At 49.4% G+C, this 23,894-nt stretch overlaps 1 protein-coding gene across 3 annotated transcripts in view; it reads right to left on the bottom strand.

Moving 5' to 3' along the window:
- Window positions 1–23,894, bottom strand: part of STK32B (serine/threonine kinase 32B) — a 343,316-nt gene that overhangs the window by 7,799 nt on the left and 311,623 nt on the right. For 2 of the 3 annotated variants that reach the window (XM_036852052.1, XM_036852055.1), the window contains exons 7-11: window positions 23,149–23,252; window positions 17,113–17,229; window positions 14,865–14,990; window positions 12,039–12,170; window positions 9,921–9,985 (exon numbers count right to left, since the gene is read on the bottom strand). In XM_036852052.1, the coding sequence (XP_036707947.1) occupies window positions 9,921–9,985; window positions 12,039–12,170; window positions 14,865–14,990; window positions 17,113–17,229; window positions 23,149–23,252 (544 nt within the window). Of the gene's footprint in view, window positions 1–9,634; window positions 9,725–9,920; window positions 9,986–12,038; window positions 12,171–14,864; window positions 14,991–17,112; window positions 17,230–23,148; window positions 23,253–23,894 lie in introns of those variants that run through there. The other variant, XM_036852053.1, reaches the window with a different exon arrangement.

The following is a 23,894-nucleotide window of genomic DNA, read 5'->3' as shown; positions in this document are numbered from 1 at the left end:
AAACCAGGGAAGGCTGGGCATGGAACTGGCAACTGGAACTGGGTCTCCAGCCTGGTTACTGGTCTCCCCTCCTCTGGGCAAGGGACACCGCATGCCATCTGTGACTGCACAGCAGCCGGCACAGCGACCAGCCTGGGGCGGGTGCACAGTCAATGTGTGTTGGAAGGCTGGGCGGGTGAATGCAGGAATAAACGCCCAGCCAGGTTTCCACCACTCATCAGCAGCCTGTTTGCACAGGTTGGCAGGCTCTGTCTCAACACACCGAGGGGGGAAGGACGCCAGTCCCAATTAAATGGAGTAAAAGGATGTCTTAGCTGGACAAAAATTGGATGACCATTAGAACTGGCGAGCTCACAGCCCTCGTGGACAACAATTTGCATGAGTCAACATGCATGGAGCTTTTTCTCTTGTGGCCAAGGGAGTTGAGATAGATTGTTATTTTGTGTGTATGCGTAAGAGTTCGTTAAAGAATTACGGCAAAATGATGTTTGACATGGCACTTAATTGATACAGTACTGTGTTGGTCTGATAATTTTGTGCATAATTAATATTACTAGCAAACACTTGGGCAGTGCTGACTGATTGTGTAGGGGGGCTGTTAAGTGCTTAACATCTGTTAACTCACTGGTCTTTACAACATTCCTTTATATGGAGTAGGTTTTAATACCCCATTGTACAGATGAGGAAACTGAGGCAGTACTGTGAGGCTCAAGGTCACAAAGCTAGCATGGATCAGGATTCAAAACCAGGCAGTCTGATTCCAGAGGCTGTGCTTTTAGCTGTTACGCATACTGCTTCTCTACGGTTAATAAAAACCAGAGTCGAAGTTACCAGAAAGTTCTGAAAGGGAACACTCCAAATTGAAGAATGGTTGTCTGTTTGGGGACAGGGGGTAGATACTGAAGAGAAGAAAGCGAACAGTCACCTGGTCTAATTGTTTGTACACTGCAAGGATCCCGCCTCTAACATCCCTAGCAGAGAGTCGGCCAGTCTTAACCCAAACCCCACTGCCCACCTCCCAAGATAGCCCATTTCATGTGGGAACTGCTTAAATCCTTAGAAACTTTTCCTTCATATAACATTTCACCTGAGAAATCTGCTGCCTGAGAGCTCCTCCCCGTTGGCCTTTGTTGTGCTTCCCGGAATTATTCAGCTGATTCTAATTTCTCTCTCATGGGACATTCCTTCAATTCTTAGAAGCCCCCTGGACCTCCATCATCCATCTTCCATCGTCCCCCAGGTCCACCCTGCCCCACTCTCCGCCTGCTCTCCAGCTTGGGACTCTGACTTGTAGGAATTGTATCAAAAGCTCCCAAGCTCTTTGGGCTTCCAGCTGGGCTTGGCCCATGGGGAGCCCTGGCAGAAATCAGAAGGAGCAAGGGCAGTCAAGTTTGGGCATCAGGTCCCCAGCCCCTTTCCTGCACTGTCACCTGGGGCTGCTGGGAACACTGGAAGGTCGCTGCTCCAATCAAGGTAGCCTTCTCCCTGGATGACCTCCCTCTCCTCATCTCTGTCACCCACCGGGTGGGAACACCTTGCCTTCTCCGAAGCCCCAGTTCACTGCACAAGCTTCTATGACGCCCTTACAGCCATACCTTTGTAAAGTGTCCTTTGGAAATAAATTATCCTTGGAGTGTTTCCTCTGCAACTCTGACTGATACAACATGTTTCTGCTCTCCCACGAGGTGTCTCTTCCTTAAGTAAAAACTCAGCATAACTGGCTGTTCCACTTTCAAACCTCATCACTTATTGGGAAGATCACCTTGTATGCAATACTTACCTCACAAATTCAGTAACAGCCTTTGGCCAGAAGCATTACAATTCTGTCTATTTTATCGGCTTTGCCTGAAGCAAAACCTATTTGAGGGAGTCTTAGGATGGCGTCAGCTATGCCGTGGGTGTGATATAGCAAATTGTAGGGGATTATCTTACTGAGCATCATGTCTATATACCCCTTTGCAAATGGATGAGCTCCGGGAAGACTGAAGGGATGGCAGCCCTGGTTTCTGAGCGATAGGGATTGAGATTTGATGAGTTCATCCTCCCTCAGCACCTCCTCATTGAATACCTACACCCACCCTTCCAGATAAGAATTAACAGCACCCATTCTGAGGGTGAGAAAAGGATGAGAGAGGGTGAGGAACGGGTGGTAGGTCACACAGCTTTCCAGAGGGGAGCCCCGGCTCAAATGGAGGACCTGGCTCTTCCCATCTTCCCAGCTAAGTGTTCCTCCCTATACACTGGCACTAGTAGATTTCTCTCTAGATTTAGAGGTGGGGCTGACCTTTTACGTCTGAGCTGGCTTAAGGATGAGACTTGCTGGGTCCTCACTTCTGTGGGTTGGGGGACTAACGGTGTTCAACAAACATTCTGATTTGCCCCTCTCTGGGCACGCAGCAAGACTGCACTTCCTGGCTCCTCTGGGGCTGGGTGTGGCCATGTGACCAGTTCTGGCCAGTGAGTGTGAGTAGAAGTGCTACCATCAGGCTGGAGCATTGCCGATGCAAGACCCTCCCGAGGTCTCTTTCCCTCTGTCACTCTCACGGCCATGTTCCAGAGACGCTCCTTCAGTCTGCGGCCTGGAATGATGGGGATGGTGACATGGCAGCAGCAACCCCCCCACCCCCTCAGCTAACCTGCCATGAACAGGAAACAGATCTTTGCTGTTGTAAGCCACCAAGATTGGGAGTTTGTGCCTCTTTAGGTTCAGAGAGGGGTTCTGGAGATCCAGACACTGGTCTGTTGGTGAGTAATGGCCTCAGTCCAATTCTGGGCCAGAGAGTAACCATGGGAAAACCCTGGGGCTACAGATTGAAATGAACCCTTTGACGGCCAAGGGACCTGAGTTGGTGTCCACTTTGGGGCCGGTACTTCCATGCCTGGGCAGCCAGCCCTCCCTGTCTCCTATTCCCCCGCCCCATCCATGTACAGTTACCACGTTCTACCTGCCCAGAGGAAGGGAGGAGGTCAGACAGAAAGCCAAGAGGGACCACCTGCCACTTCTTTATTAACCTTCCCCAGACCTCAACATCTGTCACTCCCTATTCTTTCCTCTCCTGGGCTCTATTTACCCTATGCTATCATCCTTACTTTCCAAGTGGAGTGGACCACCATCATTTTGCCTTTCTAGTGATTTTATAAATCTTACCTCCCTCTCACAGCTATTGATTGGCCTAAGGGCAGACACATGACCCAATCAGCACCAGTCAGAGTTCTCCAATGGCCAGATTTGATTGGTCCAGGGACTAGCACCTGACCAATCAGAGTCATTGAGGTCAGGAAAGCTTTCTCCTTCTTGTCTTTCCTCAACTCCCTGTTTTATCTACTTTCTTGAGTTTGGTGGCAGAGCTGGGAGACTCTGGAGCTCAGTGTGTAGAAAGAACTGGTTTACAGTAAAAGAAAATGACTTTGATGTGCAGAGAAAAACAAATCACCGGAAGAAGGAAAGAGTGAGTTCAGGCAAGGTTCCTGGCCCCCGTCCCAGTTACTTTGGGATCACATTGCATTCCAGCACTTCCTGTGGCTACATGAGTCCTCCAGTAAGTTTCCATTTCACTGAAGCTGTTTTCTTTTTGTTTTCATCCCTTGTAGCCATGGTAGTCTCAGAGAATTCACCATTTATGCTGGTATCTGCCTCTCTAGACTCCTAGAGCCACGATTTGTGTAGGTTAAGCCATGGGACTTAGGTATGTGTTTTTTATATGTATATATACACACACATATACATATATACACATACATATATATATACACACACATATATACATATATACACATACATATATATATACATACACAAACACACACATATATATACACATCCCAATAAACCCCTTGTAAGTCGAAAATATCCTAAAAGTCAAAAATGCATTTAACATACCTAACCTACTGAACATCATAGCTTAGCTTTTCCTACCTTAAACGTGCTCAGAGCTCAACATCATTAATCATTACAGAAATGCAAATCAAAACTACAATGAGATATCATCTCACACAGGTCAGAATGGCCATCATAAAACATCTACAAACAACAAATGCTGGAGAGGGTGTGGAGAAAAGGGAACCCTCTTGCACTGTTGGTGGGAATGTCACCACCACCACCACCATCATTTATTCTAAAACAGAACATTAGGTCCTATTTATAATTTTCAAATTTACACATAGCCTCATTACACATAAGGCCTATAAATATTCACATAAAAAATTAGGGTACCTCTTTTTTACTAGAGAAAACCGATTGAAGGGAAAGTAAAGATGGGTCTTTAAATGAGTTAAGTCTGAGCAGACCAGTAAAAGCATGTGCTTTACTGCTCGGGGCAACGGGGTTGTATACACTCGGGGCGATCTGTCAGGGTCTGCGTGTCTCCCTTGGCTGACTGAAAACCAAGGCTCCTATCTTTTATTGGTTGAGATTGATATGTCAAGATCAGTCACCCTTTTTCACCTGGCTGAAATTTCCTTTGATGGAGAACCGAGTGAAATGAACAGAGGGCCCTGATTCCCGTGTGATTTCTTGATCTCGAGTTTTCATGAAACTTGAGTTTTCGAAAGAGCCCAGAATCCAGTGGATGGAAGATGAGAGTTCAAGTCCTTCATCTTCCAGTTAAAAGCTGCAAGAGCTTGGGAATAATAATAATAATAAAGTTCCTCAGGAAAATGTGATGAGTAAGGATTAGAGCAATGGTTCTCCACTGGGGGTGATCTGCTTGCCAGGGAACATGTGGCAATGCCCGGGGTCATTTTTGGTGTCACAGCTATGGAGGTGCTACTGATATCTAATGAATAAAGGTCACAGATTCTGCTAAACATACTACAATGCACAGGACTGTCCCCACATCAAAGAATTGATGTCAATAGTCATCAAGTGTCAACAGAGCTGAGGTTGAGAAGCCCTGGATTAAAGGAACAGGATCTAAAACCATAAAATCATGTACAGTTACTGTTAATAATATTATTAAACATAACATGTGCAGTGTTCGACTTTTGAAATGTAATGTTTTCAAGGGCTCCAAAGGTAGCTTAAATGTGCTTTTAAATGTTTTTATTTCTTTAAGAGAGGAAGCAGATAGAAAATTCAGCTCCTCAAACTCCTTTCACACCAGGGGCTTCTTATCCTGCAAAACTTTGTCAAATGCTATTGAAGAGACCTTTTGGAAAAATCACCCCTGCTCAGATCTTTGGCCGAAATAGGAGGACAAGCCCCACAGTGCACTTCTCAGACTAATGGAAGCTCAGCTGCCCAGGCCCTGGAAGCCCCGACCAGTCCCTGGAAGCAGTTGCTCCACCTGGCTCGGTGGCCTTTTGCTAGCTGAGACCATTAACCAATAATAGCTGCATTTCCAGAAAATTAGGCAGTGCTAATTTTAATCTTGTTCTCTGTTTAGAAACTGAAGTCCAGAGAGGTCAGACCTAGGGCATCTCCTCCACGTCTGCACAGTGGCCTAAGAATGTCTGCATCCCACCATCTCCTTTGCAGGCTTCAAGCATCCTGAGGACATGGTCCTGCTAGATCCACTTCCATGACCCCAAGTCTCAGGTCAGGATTATAATGTATCTGTCAAAGGGCTGAATGAGAACCTTCTATGGGAGCTGCCACAGTAGATGCCCGGCCCGTGTCCCCTTGGCACTTCATGCCTATGACAGCTTCCTCATCCCACGGAGGGAGGGGAGCCTTTTCTCTGTCCAAGAGTTTTTTCTAGTTGAGGAAGCGCACTTGGCCCATGCAAGAGGTAGGTAGCTATGCTGGGGCGGTTAGAGCCTTCAGCAGTATTCTTCCACCCACGAGGGCTCGAAGTTGCAGGTGAAAGATCCAGGGCAAAGGAGAAAGAGTGCTGGAAAGTTTGCAGTGTGTATGGCTGTTAGCATAACTGACGCCATCTCGGGCCTGTTCATTTCCTCCTGTCCTTCCACCGACCCTACCTAGGACTGTACTGTGTAGTAAACCTCTTCTCTGTCGTCAATGGATTTGTGATCATGAGGTCCAGGTAGCCTCTATGCTCTGTTAGTCTCCAAATAATGATAAAGACCTTCGCTGACATATTCCTGGCACCCACCCATCATAAATCAGATAAGGTCTTGACTTAGGAATGCAATCCCTGTCTCCAAGCACTTACCCCCATACCCTGGGTTAACTATAAAATGGTGATGGTCCCTCGGAGGTGCGGAGTGCAGCTGCCGATGCCTCCAGATTGCCATATGCCCCATCCAATCCGCATGTAAGTTACCCGCGATAAACTTCACGACTGTACTTTATGGAGCTGCCTGCCTTGCTGTTTGGTCTCAAGACACCTTCTCAGTTCGTTGCGCGCTTTTCATTCCCTCTGTCCTCGGAGACAGTGTTAGATGGGGGAATTCTCATGACTCAGCCCAGAACCAACTGGAGGATGCACGGTTTGGGCACACTGGTCTCCCGCAGAAATTCTCATCAGAACGACTGGAAGAACACGTTACAGTGCAGATCCCCAGGCGCATTCTCTCAGCTTCTGATTCAGAAGTATGCCGTGTTGGCTTCCTGGGTGCGGGGCTGGGGAGCTGTAACACGGTACCGCCAGCTGGGTGGCTTATAGTAACAGAAATGTACTAGCTCACAGTCTGGAGGCCAGAAGTCTGAAATTAAGGTGTTGGCAGGCTTTGTTCCTTCTGGAGGCTTTGAGGGAGAATCTGTTCCAGGCCCCTCTCCTGGCTTCTGTTGGCTGTGGGCCATCCTTGGCTCTCCTTGGTTTGCACATGGATCACTCCAATCCCTGATGCCATTTTCACACAGTCTTCTCCCTGTGTCTGTGTCTCTTTTCTTATTAGGACACCAGTCATATTGGACTAAGGGTCCCCTGCTCCAGTGTGACCTGATCTCGACTAATTATATCTGCAACAACCCTGTTTCCAAATAAGGTCGCATTCTAAGGTCCTGGTGGCTAGAACTTCAGCATATCTTTTGGGGGGGGGACATAGTTCAACCTGTAACAGATGCAGCAATTCTAAATGCTAACAACCCCCCGGGAGATTCCGACATGAACCCCTGTGACTATGGCACTTCCTTCTGGTTCTTCTTTACAGAGCCTTCTGCAGAGACAAGGCCTGTAACAACCGTACATGGAGAAGGACCAGTCTGTTGCACTTTGACGGCCGGGCGTGCAGGGAATGAAAGGAAACAGGACTGCTGGAGGGAAGCAGCGACGGGGCAGCATGGTCCCAGCGGAGCTTGGAGGGAAGCCTGGCTCGGCGTCTTGGCGTCCCCTACTGTCACCCCACTGGCCTCATGTCTGAGGTCGGAAAGAAGGTACTTGACTTAATTTTCCAGCTACTCAAGTGCCAACACAGCAGGTGCTTCAAAAACAGGATTGCAGAAGGAAGTGCAGGATGAATAGCGCCGACTTTTTTTTCTTGGTTTAAAAGGAAATCTCTTGCTTTGGGGCAGATCATGCCTCATGAGTTGACTTCTCACAGGCACTTTTGTAGATGAGAAACCGCAGCAGAGAGGGTTATGGGTAGATGCAATGTGGCTCCCTTCCCATGTACATTGTGGAGCAGGGATGGGGTTTGACATGGAGCGGTCGACGTGATGCTCAGACAGCATCCAGACACCAAGCCGTCCACCTGGATAGTTTTATATGGTGGGTGGGGAGAGGCTGGGGGAAAGGCACTGCTCCCAGCACACCTGCTCTGACAGGTAGCCTATAGCCTCAGAGCCACTGGGGAGCACCTGAGGTGAACAGAGATGCAGGGATGAAAAGCAGGAACCTCGGTGAAACCCACGCACATCTCCCCTTACGGGCCATCTTCTTTCCTGCCTCCTGCTTTTGCATATGCTGGTCCTTGACCCCGCAGCCTCCATCTGGAAAATGACTTCCACCCTCTCTCTGTTAACGGTGCCAGGCTCACTTCAAATCCATGACCACAACTCTCAAAGGGGTCCTCAGCACGGCTGGGTGATCCTACTACATTTCCTTATCCATTCACTTTTCCACGTGAGAAAGAACACCTAATTGGTCGAAGCCACTATATAGTTAGATTTCTGCTAAAAGCAGCCGGATGCAACCCCTAAACAACACAAGGAGGGATATCTCATGTTCATTTTCTTTTAAAGGGAAACAACTTGGATTCTTCGGATTCTAGATTGAAGCATCTTCTGGCACGCAGCACAATATGCAATGTGATTGCTATCCGCTCGGGTCCGTCACCCCTCTGCCTTTTCACAGGCTCACATCTGCCATCCAGGCACTCTCGGAGGACCCTTCAGACATGCCTGAACTGATAAAGGACTCGAGGCAAGGTTGCCTGGAGCCCACCATCACTTTGGTCCAAAGTGCCCAAGCTGGTTTGAGCGGAAGCTCCCAGGACTGGGTGTCTGCCGCTGGGAGGGGACCGTGAGCCTCAGAGCAGGCAGGACCACAGGGAAACTGTGATGAGCTCTGAAACCACTCACCACGTCAGCCCCCGCCTGTCCCAAGTCTGACGGGCTGTGTTGCACAGGCGCTTCCCGTTCTGCTGGGACCAAGGACGTAGTCCCGCAGTGGGTGAGGCTTGCTGCCCAGCTTGGTGTGTGTGTGTCTGGGCTAACCTGAGCATCCACCAGCCCTAGAGCTTTAGCTGACCAGGATAAATGACAGGCTGCAGTCTCCTTCACCTCCCCCAGTGCCCACTGGGAATGGGGCCCCGCCCTGCCCACCGACCCAAACAACTCTGCCCCGGGGCCCTCACCTCGGGCTGCTCCACCCCCCATGCACGCTTAGGGAATACAGACTTCTGAAACAACCGCTGGTCCCTGTGTCTGCCACGCCGTCTCGTTCTCCGTGCATCGTCCTCGCTCCTGGAACTCCACGCCTTGCTCTCCTCGCCCGCCAGGACTCAGCCGGGCATGGTGCCTCCAGAAGCTTCCCTGACACCCAGGCTGAGCCTGGCACCTGCTGTCGGAGCCACGCCTGGGCTGCCCTTTTCCATATCATGCATCCCCAGTGCTGCTGTCACCTGCTATAAGCTGAAAATGGTGGAACGCTGGTGAACGCCTAAGGGCCAACGTGGTATGTGTCCATCTGGCCCTCCTGGAGGGAGGGAAGCGTACCCGATCATCTCCGCAAGCCCAAGGCCTAGTTGAGTGTTGGCCAAATGGGGCTGATGTGCTGTCAGTCCTGCCTACACGGTTTCAGCTCCTGCTGCACGAGCCCATGGCTGCCCAAGCCTCTGCTCTGACCCATCAGGCACAGGCGGATGAGCCCCCAGATAGTAATGTCAGCTGGGACCAAGCCTGAGCCTCTGCTTCCTTGGCTGCCGTAAGGGCAGTCATGCGGCCAGGTCAGACCCCAGCTTCGCCCCTCCCAACTCAGCATCATCCTATCTCCTGCCAGCCCATGATGCTGGGGTCCCAGCACAGTCCACACCACCTTACCCCGTCAAATAATAACGAGAACAATGGCAACAACAACAACAATAATAGTAATCCTTTTCACGAGTACTCCTACCATGCCAGGTATTGTATCAACAGCCTCATTTAACCTTACAACAAACACACTGCAAGGGAGTGATTTCCACTTTGTCATTGCTGAAAATGAGGCTCAGTGACGTTGTGACTTGCCTTAGGTCACTCTGGCAGCGGAAGAGCCAGGACTTGATCCCAGGCAATTTTGCTCCAGAGCTCGGGCACGTAACCATCTGTAGGCCTGCCCCTCTGCGCCAGCATCCTGTGTGCCAGCTTGGTCCTCCTGTGGCCACCCCACTTCACATGAAGACCCTGAGGCCCAGAGAGGTGAAGTTAGTGCCTCGCTCGGGCCACACGGCAGAGGCAGGATTAGAACAACGGGGTCCACCTGCTGCTTCCCTTCCAGCGTCGTGGCTGGCTTCATGGGGGGCCAGGGACCCCGATTCCCCCAGGGAGACTTTCTGCCCTTGGAAGGGCTCTGCCCAGCAGATGCTGGTGGTGGACTTACTTCTCTCTGTTGAATATGATGAATTCTTTCCGCACCGTCTCCAGGCACTGCTGGAGGTGTCCATTCTGTCAAAGAGCATAGAGAGGGGATTGTAAGTGATGAAGCGTCATCCAAGGAGTGAGGACGAGCAGAAACTGATCTAAATGGGACCACGGATGCTTGCGGCTGGGGACAATCGAAGTGGCTGGAGCAGCCCTGATTGTAGCGGCGGCTGTGCCACCCGGGGTGGGGAGGGGAGCTGGCAGACAGAGATGCTTTTCTCCATTTTAAGCCATTAAATCCAATTTAAAAGCCATGTTAAAAGGAATAGGAATTGAAAATCATGACCTTGGTTTCCTGATCACTTGGATGTTCATTAGTCCTAATTAAGAAGCATGGCGGGGAGAGGGAGAAATTTAAGGCCATCATGCAAAGGTGCTCATTCTCTTCAGGAACAGGTGCCAAGGACCACCTGTCCCACGGATGCTCTGTAATACACGACCCAGAGGCTGCCTGGATGCCGAACATACACTGCATGCCTGTGCAGGAACCCCACACCCTTGTGCGCCCTTACGTACACATACCCAGCCCTTCCCAGGACAACTTCTGCATTAGGCTCTGCAGGCACTGGCCTAGGCTCCACGATACTTTTAGGGGCTACAAAGATGTTTTAATTTCTTTTCAAATAAGCTGAAAAAAATGAACTTTTAACATTAAAAGTTATATTCATCTTCCTACCAATGTAATCATGCATTACAATTTTTAATATATTTTGATGGAGGAAGGGGCAGTTGTGGGTTGAATTGTGTCCTCCAAAAAGATATGTTGTGGAATGGATAAAGAAGATTTGTATACATACGAGGGAATACTACTCAGCCATGAAAAAGAATGAAATAATACCATTTGCAGCAACATGGATGGACCTGGAGATTATCATACTAAGTGAAGTCAGTCAGAAAGAGAAAGACAAATACTGTATGTTATCACTTACATGTGGAATCTAAAAGATGACACAAATGAACCTATCTACAAAGCTGAAATAGACTCACAGACATAGAGAACAGACTTGTGGTTGCCAAGGGGGAGGAGAGGGCGGGGGAGGGAAGGAGTGGGAGTTTGGGATTAGCAGATGCAAACTATTATATATAGAATGGATAAGCAACAAGGTCCTACCGTATAGCACAGGGAACTATATTCAATATCCTGTGATAAACCATAATGGAAAAGAAAATGAAAAAGAATGTATGTGTATAGCTGAATCACTTTGCTGTACAGCAGAAATTAACACAACATTGTAAATCAACCATACTTCAATAAAAAATAAAAAGTAAAAAAAATTTTAAAGAGATATGTTGAAGTCCTAACCCCCTGGACTGGTGAATATGAGCTTATTTGGAAACAGGGTCTTTGTAGATGGAACTAGTTAAGCTGAAGTCATCCTGGAGCAGGGTGGGCTCCACATTTAATGACGGGTGCCCTAAAAGAGGGCCGTGTGAAGACGCAGAGAGGAAAACGCCACGTGGAGACGGAGGGAGAGATGGGAGTGATGCAGCTGCGAGCCAAGGGATGTCAAGGGCTGCTGGCCACCGCCAGAAGCTGCAAGAGGCAAGGAGGGACCCTCCCTATAGCCTTTGGAGAGAGCAAAGCTCTGTCGATACCTGGTTTTGAACTTCTGGCCTCTAGAATTGTGTGAACACACTTCAGTTGTTTCAAGACACCAAGTGTGTGATACTTTGTGATGGCAGCCTAGAAAATTAATGCGGGGGCCCACAGAGTGTGGCCCTGGGTGCCTCCACAGTATAAAACCTTTGCAGAGGGTGCTGGGGGCTGCTCGGAACAGCGCTGGTGTCGCTCAGCATCATTTCTTCTGCTCTTGCTCACAGACACGGAGGTTCCTGCACTAGGAACAGTGCTAATGTGAATGGTGAGAGCACGGATATGTCCATCTCCAGTGGTGCTTTCACGGCGTCCTGCCATGAAAGACCACTTGTTCGATGGAGGTATTTTATTGACTGCAAATGAACGTATTTGGTGGGGCAAAGTGACAAGCCCCCCATCTGGCTAAGAAGCAGCTCAATCATATTCACTGGAGTATAGGATTCCTCTCTGCCTGGGGTCTGCTCCTGAGACAGCACTCACCAGAGAACAGCTGTCCTTCGTGCCATCCTTGGACCTGTTCTTTGCCAACCTCTTCTTCTTTTTGTGAAGTGGTTTGGATTCAAGAATCATTTCTTCAAGTTCAAATGTGGGGTCACAGTTCAGTCTCCCTTTCTGAAAGGAAATGGAAAAGAAAACACGGTTTGTCTTTGTTCCGTGCCATTGAATTGTATTTTCATTCATTCACTCATCCATTCGTTCAATCAATCATTCATTCATTCAACAAGTACCAATGAACTACTCCTATGGGATACATCAGCTACACTTTCTTCCTGATAATGAACAATGACACATCCTCGCTGCACATGTCATTCATTTATCCCCATAATCCCGCCCACCTTGCACACCCCACTTATTAACATCCACACGTTCCCTTGATCTCCTTACGTATGTTCATTTCGTGAGGTTGAGTTCAGTTTTCCAATCTGTTCCTTTCACTTGTTTTCTCATACTCTCCTTCTCATGTCATTACTACCTTTTCTATAAATATCATTTTTAACAATTCCATTTAAAAATACCATTTCTGGACAAAATCTACTCAGTTCCCCATCCTGGCTCCCTGTTCTCCTGCAGCTAGAGCCAGCTGACCCTCAGGCCTGGCCCTGCTCTAGGCTGGGCTCCTGCCACTTTGGTCAGGAGCAGTATCGGTCTCCCTGACTTATCCCAGGTGGCTCTTTTCCATCCTGAGACCCAGCCCAGGATGCTGGCCCTCTCAGGCAGCACAGTCTGGTGGTTATAACATCAATAGCTCTGAAGGTGCTCAGAAAAAACAACAACCCAGTTCTGCTGCTTTCTGACCTTGAACAAGTTTTTAACTTCTCTGGGACTCAGTTCACTATCTGTAAAGTCTGGATAAGCATTCCTCCCTCATGCAAGATTAAATAAGTTAATAAAGTTCTAGGGCCAAGTGAGAAGTGAGTTCTTGAGTAGGTGTCCCTGTTTCTGATTGGATGGGGGCCAGGGAGGAGAGGGACCAGGCACAACCCCGGGGGGGCTGCCAGCCTTGCCACTGAGTCCTACAGCCTCACCTTTCACCTGCATGTCTTTGAGGGAGACATATAACCTCTCTCTGCCTCAGTTTCCTCATCTGCGTAAAATGCAGCAGGCTCAGTGGGTTGATGAGGGTTAACTGAGATGGTGTTTGCAAATCTTCTAGAATGGGTCCTTCCTGATCCATGGCAGGCCTGCAATGACTGACCACTCCCTCTGCTGCCCTGCAGTCCCAGCCGCCTCCCATGGGAGCCCCGGCCTTAAACCCCAACTTACAAGCGAGGGTCTTGCTACCTGCCATCCAACTTGCCTTGGCCAGGCTGCCTCACCCCTCGATGTCAGCCAGTGCCCTGCCATGGCCAGGGCAGGAGGAGGAACCAGGGCTTTGCAGATAGAACTGGGGCAAGGCCTGGCTTTTCCACTCACTAGCAAGTCCCTCAACCTCTCTGGCCCTCAGTTTCCATAACTGTAAAATGAGGGTAAGTGCTCCGAGCTTGTGAGGCTGGGGTGAGACAATGCAGGGAAAGCTCTTAGCCCAGTCCCTGCCCCAGGGTGGGTACCAACAAATGTTAATCACAGTTATTATTATTATTGTTTTGTTGGTGGTCTGATGGGGAGCAGTTCTACACTCTTTTCCCTTTCCCGTCTCGATCCTGGAGAGAGGTCCCAGCAGAACAGTCCCCACTGGGATTGTCTGTACTGACAGCTCTCCCACACCTGCCCCTGCCGGGCTCCTCACACCGCCAACTTCTATGGCTCCACTAATAGTCCCCTTTCCCTTGGTGGCACATCTGTCCCCCACCACTCTCCCTCTCCCAGTGAGCAGGTCAGATTCCAGGCCCAAGTCTTTCCTGGCCTGATTTATCTTCCCTCCCTCCCTCCCTCCCTCCCTCCCTCCCTTCCTTCCTTCCTTCCTTCCTTCCTTCCTTTCTTCCTTCCTTCCTTCCTTCAATGGAGGCTCTGGATCCAGACTGCCTGAGGTCAAGCCCTGGCTTTGCCAATTTCTCACTGAGTAATTGTGGGCAGTTTGCTTAACCTGAGACTATTCGCTTAACCTGAGACTATTCACTTAAGCTGAGACTACTAACAGGGCCCCCTTCCCTGTTGTGAAGCTTATATGACATAATGTACATGAAGCTTTAGAACACGCTTAACCCTATTGGCTATTATCATTAACTAATCCATACTCATGTGACAAGCACATATCGAGGTCTTCTAGCAGCTTCTGGGGTCACCCATTGCTCTGGGATCTCTCTCAGGCGAAGGTCAGCCAACCCACCCTCTGAAGCTCTCGGGGAATGGCAGATGCACGCAACAGAACGTGATTGACCGCTAACGTAGACCTAGGCACCTGTCCAGTGGGGAACCAGGGAGGGTGAGATCCACTCCAGGTAAGGGGGTGGAGGGGTTGGCTGGGAAAATGTCCCAGAGGAGGCAATGATTGAGTTTGCTCCTTATCCAGAAGGCAGTTACCAAGACCCTCCAGTGGACCACTTGTTGTGCTTTACGCTGAGTCTGGAAGGAGGGGTAGGAGATTTCCAAGTGGACAAGAAAGGCATTCCTGGAAGAGGAAGCAGTGTGTTCACAGGTATGGAGCTAAGAAACAGTGTGGCCAGAGGGGACAACTGCAGGCATCTGGGTGTGGACCTCGGAAATCAGGTACAAATCCACCCCGAATCTCAGTGAAACGTGATTCCTCTGGTGCTCAGGTGACCGTGGCCAGCAGGGCCCCCACTGGACAGCTTCTGGTGTCTTCCTGCCCGCCCAGGCAGGGGACCCTGCACAGGGCGGGATGCCGTCGAACAGGACCTCACTCACATTGGGTACGAAGCCGGGCATCAGGGCCTTCTCCCACACCGCGTCCCAGTTCATGTCAGCCAAGTAGGGTGCGCTCTGGACGTCACCGAGGCTGGACAGGCGGCTCTTGGGGTCCTTGGTCAGGAGCTGCAGGCAAAGGGCAAACGTGCTCGCTTGGGCAGTGCACCCCACCGAGGTTTTGGGGGGAATCCGAAGGCGGAGTCTTGGGAAAATGAAGGTGCCCCTGCTTTCTGCGTTCCATGAATGTCCTGCCCTGTTTGGGCTGCTGTGTTGGAAGCGTCACCTACACTCATCTCTTTATAGCCAGGGAGCCTGAGGGGTCAGGCTGCTGGGAGGTCATCCAGCAATGGGCTCTTTGGACAGGGACCAGATTTTCGCCCGCCGTGCTCCCCTTGGGAACTCGCACCCTGTGACGTGCCACCTCTCAATGAGGTCTGCAGAGGCTTCCAATTAAAAATAAAAAGAATTAGCCACCTTGTTTTAGGACTTTCAGCTTGGTAATGGGATGCACAAAAGCATAATAAAATTTCTCCCTGGACAGCTATGAGGTGACCTCTGCAGTCTGATGGAATGGCCTCATTTGTAGCCAAGGGGTCAACTTTTAGCATCCTTTCAAATGGAGTTTCTGCTAATAAGGGGTGATGCAGTAAAAGAAAAAAGATAGCCGTACAATATTATCTTGCATCCAGAGGGGGTTTCAGCTTTCAAAACACTAGCTTATCTGGTGCAAGAACACTGAGGCTAAAAGTGAAAGACGGGGCCCAGCCCTGGGAGGGCCACTCGGTAGCAGTGTGGCCCCGGCGGAGCTGCTGACTGTGCTGTGCATGTTTCCTCCTCTGCAAGTAGGAGGGATAATGGTGACTCTTCCACTGCCGGCTCATGATTCAGATGAGACCCAAAGGGGATGGGTGAAGGGCTGGGACACACCAAGGCCGGATGCCACAGCCAGCCGCTGGCAGGTGGGAGCTGGAGTCTGGACCCCCGCCCGTCGGCTCTCGCCTGTCACTGCAGCGAGTGGGCTACAGTCACACCATGGGAGGGGCACCTGGCAGGGTCCCACCTGCTGATCATGGTGGCCTCTCTCTAGGAACTGTCCCCAAAATGACGGGTACAGATTTAAACAGAGATGCTGCTTCAGTGCCCAGGGCAGGGCGGCGGTGGAGGGGGCTGGTCACCGTTTAGGGCAGCGGTTAGTTCTCTGACTCCATGGGTGGGTGGGAGGTGGAGGTGTTGGCAGGTGGGTAGAGCTTCCAAGTGATTCTAATCAGCAGTTGGTTAAGGACCACTGATGTCTAAAACCCAGGGGGTGAATCACCCCTAAAGCAATGTAATTAATGAGTAATTCCCTAAGTCATCTACAGAGTTTGGAGGGATTAAGAGCTGACATCTGGAGTTCAGAGAGCTTGGATTTAAATCCTCCTCTGCCTCTAACAGCCCTGTGACAGTGAGTGAATGATCGGCTTTCCCGAGCCTCAGTTTTCCCATCTCTACTATGGGGGCACTAACACTACTCCTCTCGCAGGGCATGTAAGGACTAAATGAGCAGAGCCCCCATATAACATTCCCCCAACCAGTGCCAGCTGCCATCATCATAATTCCTTCATTAAAGGTGACTGGTGCTGATCACATGCAAAGCTCGACTCTGTGTCTTAGAGGATTCCGAGTGAGTTTAGCTGAACGCCAGCCTCAGAAGGAGGGCTCCACGACCCACTGCCCATGCTGAACTCGAGCTTATCAGAACACAAACAGCAGGGCCCGCCCCACCATTTCTGATTCAGCAGGTCTGTGGGTGGAGCCTGAGAATCCGCATTTCCAACAAGCTCCCGGGGGATGCTGGTCCAGGAACCACCTTGGAGAACCACTGCTTTATTCTACTAGCAACAGTTCCCAGGAGAAGTCAGGACACGCCCAACGTCTTAAAGGTCAGCGAGTTAAAAGACAATTTGTAAAATTTTTAAAGAGCTATATGCATTAAATATTTCTAATTATTAGAAGCTTGTCGTGGACTGAAAAAAGCCTGTGGGCTTTGTTGTCGCAGACGTGACTACAAGCCACCCTCTCCAGCGGCTCTGTGATCTTGATGCGGGATGGTGAGAGTGCTTACGAGGAGGCGTTAGAGCACCGCTGACTTTATTATTTCCACCACTGTCTCGCCGTTCGTTTTCTCATTCCTTAATCTGCTGGTCTGCCTGTTGCTGCACCGAGTGCCCAGCTCCCTGGCCAGGCGGGCTGGCCGCTGCCCCCTTACCTTCTTCAGCAGGGCGACCATGCCCTTGCACCACGTGGAGGAGTAGTGGACACGCTCCACCTTGAACATGTTGAGGATCTCATCGATGGGGGTGGCCGAGTGGATTTCATACGGCCTCTGCAACCAAAGGACAACAGGCGGCATCAGAGAGGGAGACCCCACGTGGTTAAAACAGACATAGAGAACAGACTTGTGGTGGCCAAGAGGGAGGGGGAGGGGGAGGGATGGAGTGGGAGTTTGGGATTGACATATATACACTATTGATACCATGTATAAAATAGATAACTAATGAGAACCTACTGTATAGCACAGGGAACTCTACTCAGTGCTCTGTGGTGACCTAAATGGGAAGGAAATCCAAAAAAGAGGGGATATATGTGTATGTATAGCTGATTCACTTTGCTGTACAGTAGAAACTAGCACAACATTGTAACGCAATTATACTCCAATAAAAATTTTTTAAAAATAATAAAATAAAATCAGCTCTGCGCCTTTAAGCTCCAGGCTCAGCCTTAATCTGTTTGCGTGGTTGTGGAGAAAGCCAGGTCCTTCGACAAGAATACTGGCACATATTAAGATCCATATTCCATCTGCGTCTGGTAAAGAGTTCAACTGATGCTCGGTTCTCACTCATTGGCCTTAGGATGTCTTGACTCAGAAAACCAAGTGGTCTTTATAAGGTAAAGTAATTACATGTTCTGCTGGTGAAAGTGATTTTGGCAGCAGGGCACTGGATATACTCATTATAGAGAGCAGGTGTGTCTCTATTCCATGAAACTCAGTTTACAAAAATTGCCAGTTTACCGAGAAATGGAAGAAACCGGAAAAGAACTGCAGTAGACCTGTTATTTTAACTGTTAGAGCTGAGCTGGGCCTTGAGGACCATCTCATCCAATGTTTTTTCCCCCAAATCTTTTTACTCAAAATCCCAAACATAGAACAGATGATAGGGAATAACAGTTCCCTGGGCTATTTAAACGTCCAAAGCCTGGAGAAACATTTTTTTCCCATATGAACTGTAGAATCACCTCTTCAGGGTCCTATACTTCCAGGAAACACAGCTTGAAAACCCCTCCCTTTATGGAGATATAAAACGTGGAGGGGCGAGGTCCCAGAGTTCAATTCCCCCCAGGTTTCTGACTTCCAGCTCAGGGCTCTCTCTGTTTGCTTTACTGAGGGACAGAAAGGCGGTGCTCAACCCAAGGGCTGCCTCTCTCCCTTTCTTGGGTTAATATACCAACAGATTCCTTGTCTCTGTGGTTGAGCCCACCATCCGGTGTGTGCCCAGCGGTTCTTAGTTCTGCTCCAACCTCTAGGAGCGCCACACCCCTCCCTCTATTAGCCATCACCCACGCCTTCTCTGTCTACTGAACCCTAAGGAGAAGTGCTGACAGGGGTCAAAGGCAAGGGTAACACCATGTGAGGGAGGTGGTTGGGGGGAAGCAGAGAGGGTAGAAGTCCTCATGGCACCATAGCATGGGCTTTTAGGGCTCCATCCCCTGCTGCAAGGCCATGGGCCAGTGATCTGACATTCAGAATCTCATTTTTTCATTTATTTATTTTTAAGAAACTTGACTGAGACTTTATTTATCCATCTGTTATTTAGTCAGCAAGTATTGTGTCCCCAAGGTATACCAAGCTCTGCTCTAGGGGCTGGGGAACACGTTAGTAAATAAACAACAGAAAAATCCCCACCTCATGGAGTTCACATTCTAGTGTGGGGAAATAGACGATCAAAATACATAAAACAGATATTACATGGTGTTACGTGTCTTAGAGAAAAAGGAGGGCCTGAGGTGTTTGTGGGCAGGGGGGAGGAGGGGAGTTGCAACTTTATTTTTAAAAATTTTATTAGAGTATAGTTGATTTACAACGTTGTGTTAGTTTCAGGTGTACAGCAAAGTGAATCAGTTATACATACACATATATCCACTCTTTTTTTAGATTCTTTCCCCGTATAGGTCATTACAGAGTATTGAGTAGAGTTCCCTGTGCTATGCAGTAGGTCCTTATTAGTTATCTATTTTATATAGTAGTGTGTATATGTCAATCCCAATCTTCCAATTTATCCCTCAGTAAGTCAGACAGAGAAAGACAAATATCATATGATATCACTTATATGTGGAATCTTAAAAAAGGGTACAGATGAACTTATCTACAAAACTGAAATAGAGTCACAGATGTAGAAGACAACGTTTGGTTACCAGAATCTCCGTTAGTCCCCTTGATTACTCTATGGCAGTGGTTCTCAAGCGGGGATAATCTGTCCCTCCAGGGGACATATGGCAATGTCTGGGGACATTTTGGTTGTCCTTACCGGGTGGGGGCAAAGTCCTGCTGGTGGCCTCTGGTGGGTAGAGGCCGGGGATGCAGCTAAACATCCTACAGTGCACCGGGCAGCCCCTGTCACAAAGCAGTACCCAGTCCCAAGCGTCCGTAGAGCTGAGGCTGAGGAACCCTGCGCTTTGCAGCCACTGTTCTCCCCATTTGATAGACAAGAAACAGGCTCACCCCAGACATTCAGAAACTGTGCAACAAAGCTGGGATTTGATCCCCAGAACATGTGATTCCAAAGCCCAGACTCTCGCTTGACCACCATACTGTCGCTTCCATGAACAGCACCACACTGCCTACAAAACGAAGCCAGTGCCTCCAGCTGACCTCAGGGTCCTTTCTAGGCAGCCCCCAGACTGTCTTTCTGACTGCCGGTCAGTCTAAGATGTTTGCTGTGTCAGCCTCAGCTGCCCTTCCCGGTCTCTGCTCACACGGTTTCCCAACCAACTCATGTATGATCCCCCTTAATGCTTCCTCCCTCAGAAATTCTTCCCTGCTCCTCTAAGAAGAAGTCATCGGCGCTGTCTCTGCAGCTACCTGTGTCAGAATCATCGCCACGTGCACATTTACGTAGCGGTCAGCATCCCTCCTGTGTGCTGGACACCGCCTGTGCCCCGCCTACATTTCCTCCCGGAATCCCCACGGTGACCCCGCAGGCCGGCCTCATCATCCCCATTTCATGAAGGAGGAAGCCAGGGCTCAGAGGAGTTAAGTGACTAAGGCGGAAATCACAGCATCAAGGCACACGGGGTGTGGATGGGAGCCCGGACCCCTGCCCACCGGGCCCGGGACCTCCCCACTAACGGTCCGCAGCCACATGTGACTCAGCTCCTCCCCCAGGGCCTGTCTCCACCTTGAGAGGTGCTAAGTTGGAAAGGATGCAGGCCTGCCAGCAGGCCCCCGGCGTGGGAATCAGAGAGACCAGGGGAGGGGAGCTGACATGGACCGAGTGCCGACCCTTTATCAGTCCCAGAGCTGGGTAATTGGCATCGTCAGTATCACTTAATATTCACAGCCGCCCTGTTGGGTAGGTGTTACTATTATTATTTTTTCAGTTAACAGATGGAGGATTCTGAGCATTTGTTCTGTCTATTGGACTTGGTTCAGATCACAGACAAGGCGCCTGGTAGAGCCAGGGTTTGAACCTGTGAATTCTTCTAAGATCCTCTTTCTGTGTTACGAGGAGGCAGCTTTCAGTTGAGTAAGAGGAAAATCTTTCTAGCTATTAGGGCTTTAAAAAAATGAAACAGGTTCTTTCTGGAGATGAGAGCCCTGTGCCTGCGGAGGAAAACCAGTGGACAGGTGTGTGACACTGCCAGGGATGCCGTCAAGGAGCCTGGAAGGTGGGGAAACAGGGGCTGGGCTAAGACCTTTAAGTCCCTTCTCCGGGTCAGTGGATGAGAAACCTCCCTCTCCTCTCTGTCCCCAAGGCGTTCTCTTCAGGGGGTGTGGTCACAGTCCCAGAGATAATTGTGCTCAAAAGGGAACTCTCCAGGAGGCGCTTTCTTGAGTCTTTTTTTTTTTTTTACTTAGCAGGTCTCAGGGTGAGAACTGAGATTCTTGTCTGGGCTCATAGGAAAGTTGGGTACAAGTTACTCCCCTCATCTGGGCTGCAGGATCCAAGCAGGCTCACAGAATTCTCTGCATTGATATTTCAAGCCCACCGATGGCACCCCACTCCTCTGCTCTCCTGATAGAGCATTTCGGGAGAGATGTCTCTTTCTGCTCTAGGACTAGAGCATGCCTGAGTCCCTGGCTAACATACCATATTAATACCTTCAATCTCCCACACCTTTCATTTTTAACGCTTTCCAACTCTACGATCTTAGAATATGTGTTAGAAAATTCCCATCATGACTTTCATCTTTTGGAGGTAAGGAGCTCCCTGGATCCTGAGGGAATCAAGGAACAGGGGGGGGATCACCTATCAGGGATGCTGTCACTGACATGATGGAGGAATTTCAATGAGGAAGGATAACTTCTAAATGCACATGGTCCATGGAAAAATATGAGTGTTTTTCAGTACAGCTTTTGGACTAAATGTGATCGTTTCCAGGACTAAAAAAACAGAATAAACTATTTGCATAAACCCATGGTGTTTCAAGTCGGAGATGAACAGACCAAGATATCTGGGAGTCAGAGTCACACTAACCCAGAACAGGCATTCTTGTTCACTCTGTCCCCACACCAAAGGCCCGATCCCACCATGTGGCCCTCCCTCTTCTATTAAAAGTGGCATTTGGATCCCTGAGCAGAAAACTCAGATAAATTGAAAATGAAACGTTTTATTTTGAAGCCCTTGGGGCTTTTTGCCAAGTGATCTTCTCTGACTGTCCTGACTTGTATTCTGACAGAGAATATACTTTCTGCTGGCAAATGACCAATCATGCTTAGGTCGACTGCTTGCCAAGGTCATTTGTATGATTGATTCTGTGATAAACATCATCTGGCAATGTCTGTGTTCTCTGGTTCATACAAATATCATGGGGACCCTCATGTCCCCTCCTGGAGCATGTATATCAAAGAACCGGTACATGACAAAGGAACCAACCAGGGAGATGGGGAGAGATGAATTGTTTTCATTCAGTGCCCGAGAAAACTCACAAGTCCATATACATATTTTTTGCATTCTAACAACATCATCAGGTATGTTTTTGAGGAATTCAGGGGAAATCACTGAGATCAAGAGAGACCCCAGTTGCCTGAACCACAGGGTGATAACTAATAACACTCACATAGCTTGGATGGTTTTCACACAGCTGTCATCATTCCTTCCTTCCTTCATTCCCACCAGTTATCACTATGCACTGGGGGCTCCTGCCCTCAAGGGGCGCTGTCTACCCCTCTGAATATGCATATATGCAGATGACCATGAGACAATGTTAAAGCAGCAGCCAGTGGGAGGAACTGACTCTCTACGCTGTGTGCTGTGTGCTGGGTGCTGGAGCTATAAGGTGGGTAATATGCAAACTGAGTGTCCCAGTCTAGGGGCGCATCGATCCCAGGATAACTTCAGCACCACAGAATAGACTGAAAGGATGTTACTATCCCCATTGTATGAAGGGGAAACCATGGTCCTGAGAGGTTAAGTGGCGTCATTTTCAAATGATACTTGTGTAAAAAAAAAAAAAAGCCTCGAAATTCGTTTGTCATAATTCTTTCTGCTAAAATAAAACTGAGTTATTAGTTGCCAAATAGCTCCATTAGTCATCTTCAGCTTTTAAATTTAAAAGAAATAAAACAAAAATATGTACTGAATGCCCCATTTTTATAGGACATGAGCTACGTATTCGGGGAAGGTTGGAACTAAAATAACAACAACAAAAAACCAAGCTGGAAAGTTGGGCACGGGTGCATCATGTTGTGGGGTGAAAGAGGACAGCGTTTGAAATCATGACACCAAGATGCTTTGGGTGTTTGAGCTGCCACGGATCAGCTGCTGAGCTTCACACAAGACCCTCCCCCTCTGGACATCCCTGTCCCCGTGAGTAGAATGAGGGGCGGGACCAGAAGCTTGTTAAGAGCTTTCTAATGCTCAGGACCTTGGAGTTGGCACACGGGCAATCAGGACTGACACCCAGGGCTGCTTGCTGGCATGGTGCACGTCCAGCGGCAGGGCCATTCCACACCACCCAAGCCTGGTAGAAGCTGAGCCCCCCACTTCCACAGCCCTCGCGTTCACCACACGGGCGCACATCTTACCCAGCCCCGCAGCAGCTCATAGGCCGTGACACCCAGGGACCACCAGTCAACGGGGTAGGAGTACCCGGGGCCTCCGTCCACATACACCTGGAACACTTCCGGGGCTGCCAACGACAGGACAAAAGAACATCACTGCGCATCTCACGTTATACTCCTTGCCTCTTACAGAGAGGACACGGGGCCAGGAACCCAGCTTTCTGGATGGCAAAGCCAGTACCCCATCTGCTATGCCACGTGGTTTCTGCCCTCCGTAAGCCACAAGGTGCAGGCATCACAGGAAACACTGGTGTGACACCTGGGACAGAATACAAATGGGGCACCCCAAGTGTGCTGCGCAGGGTGTTCACTCGGGGAGGGTCAGGGAAAGTCTGGGGAGGAGGAGGGTTTGCTGGAGCGTGAATCACGGTCAGCACGAGGAGTGAAGTCTGAGTTAAGAAGAAGAAACTGCACCCCCAAGGGGCTAAGAACCTTGCTAAATGTCATTCTGCTCTGGCACCAACACCAGGTCAGGTGTCCCAACAACTAGGATGCTTAGAGCCCTTTGTGCCTGGTGCCTGTTTCAGGTACAGTTTTATTTTAGCATAGGTGGGATCGAATATGAAATATCCAGGATAAGTAAATGCACAGGGACAGAAGGCAGATCGTGGGTTGCCAGGGGCCGGGAGGGAGGATGGGGAGCAACTGCTCACTGGGTTTCCTCTGCGGTGATGAATGTTCTGGAACTAGACAGAGGTGGTGGTTATACA

Source organism: Balaenoptera musculus, chromosome 5, assembly GCF_009873245.2.
Source record: "Balaenoptera musculus isolate JJ_BM4_2016_0621 chromosome 5, mBalMus1.pri.v3, whole genome shotgun sequence".
Taxonomy (NCBI): Eukaryota; Metazoa; Chordata; class Mammalia; order Artiodactyla; family Balaenopteridae; genus Balaenoptera; species Balaenoptera musculus.
The sequence above is the reverse complement of the archived record's forward strand: the minus strand, read 5'-3'. Positions and strand labels throughout refer to the sequence as shown.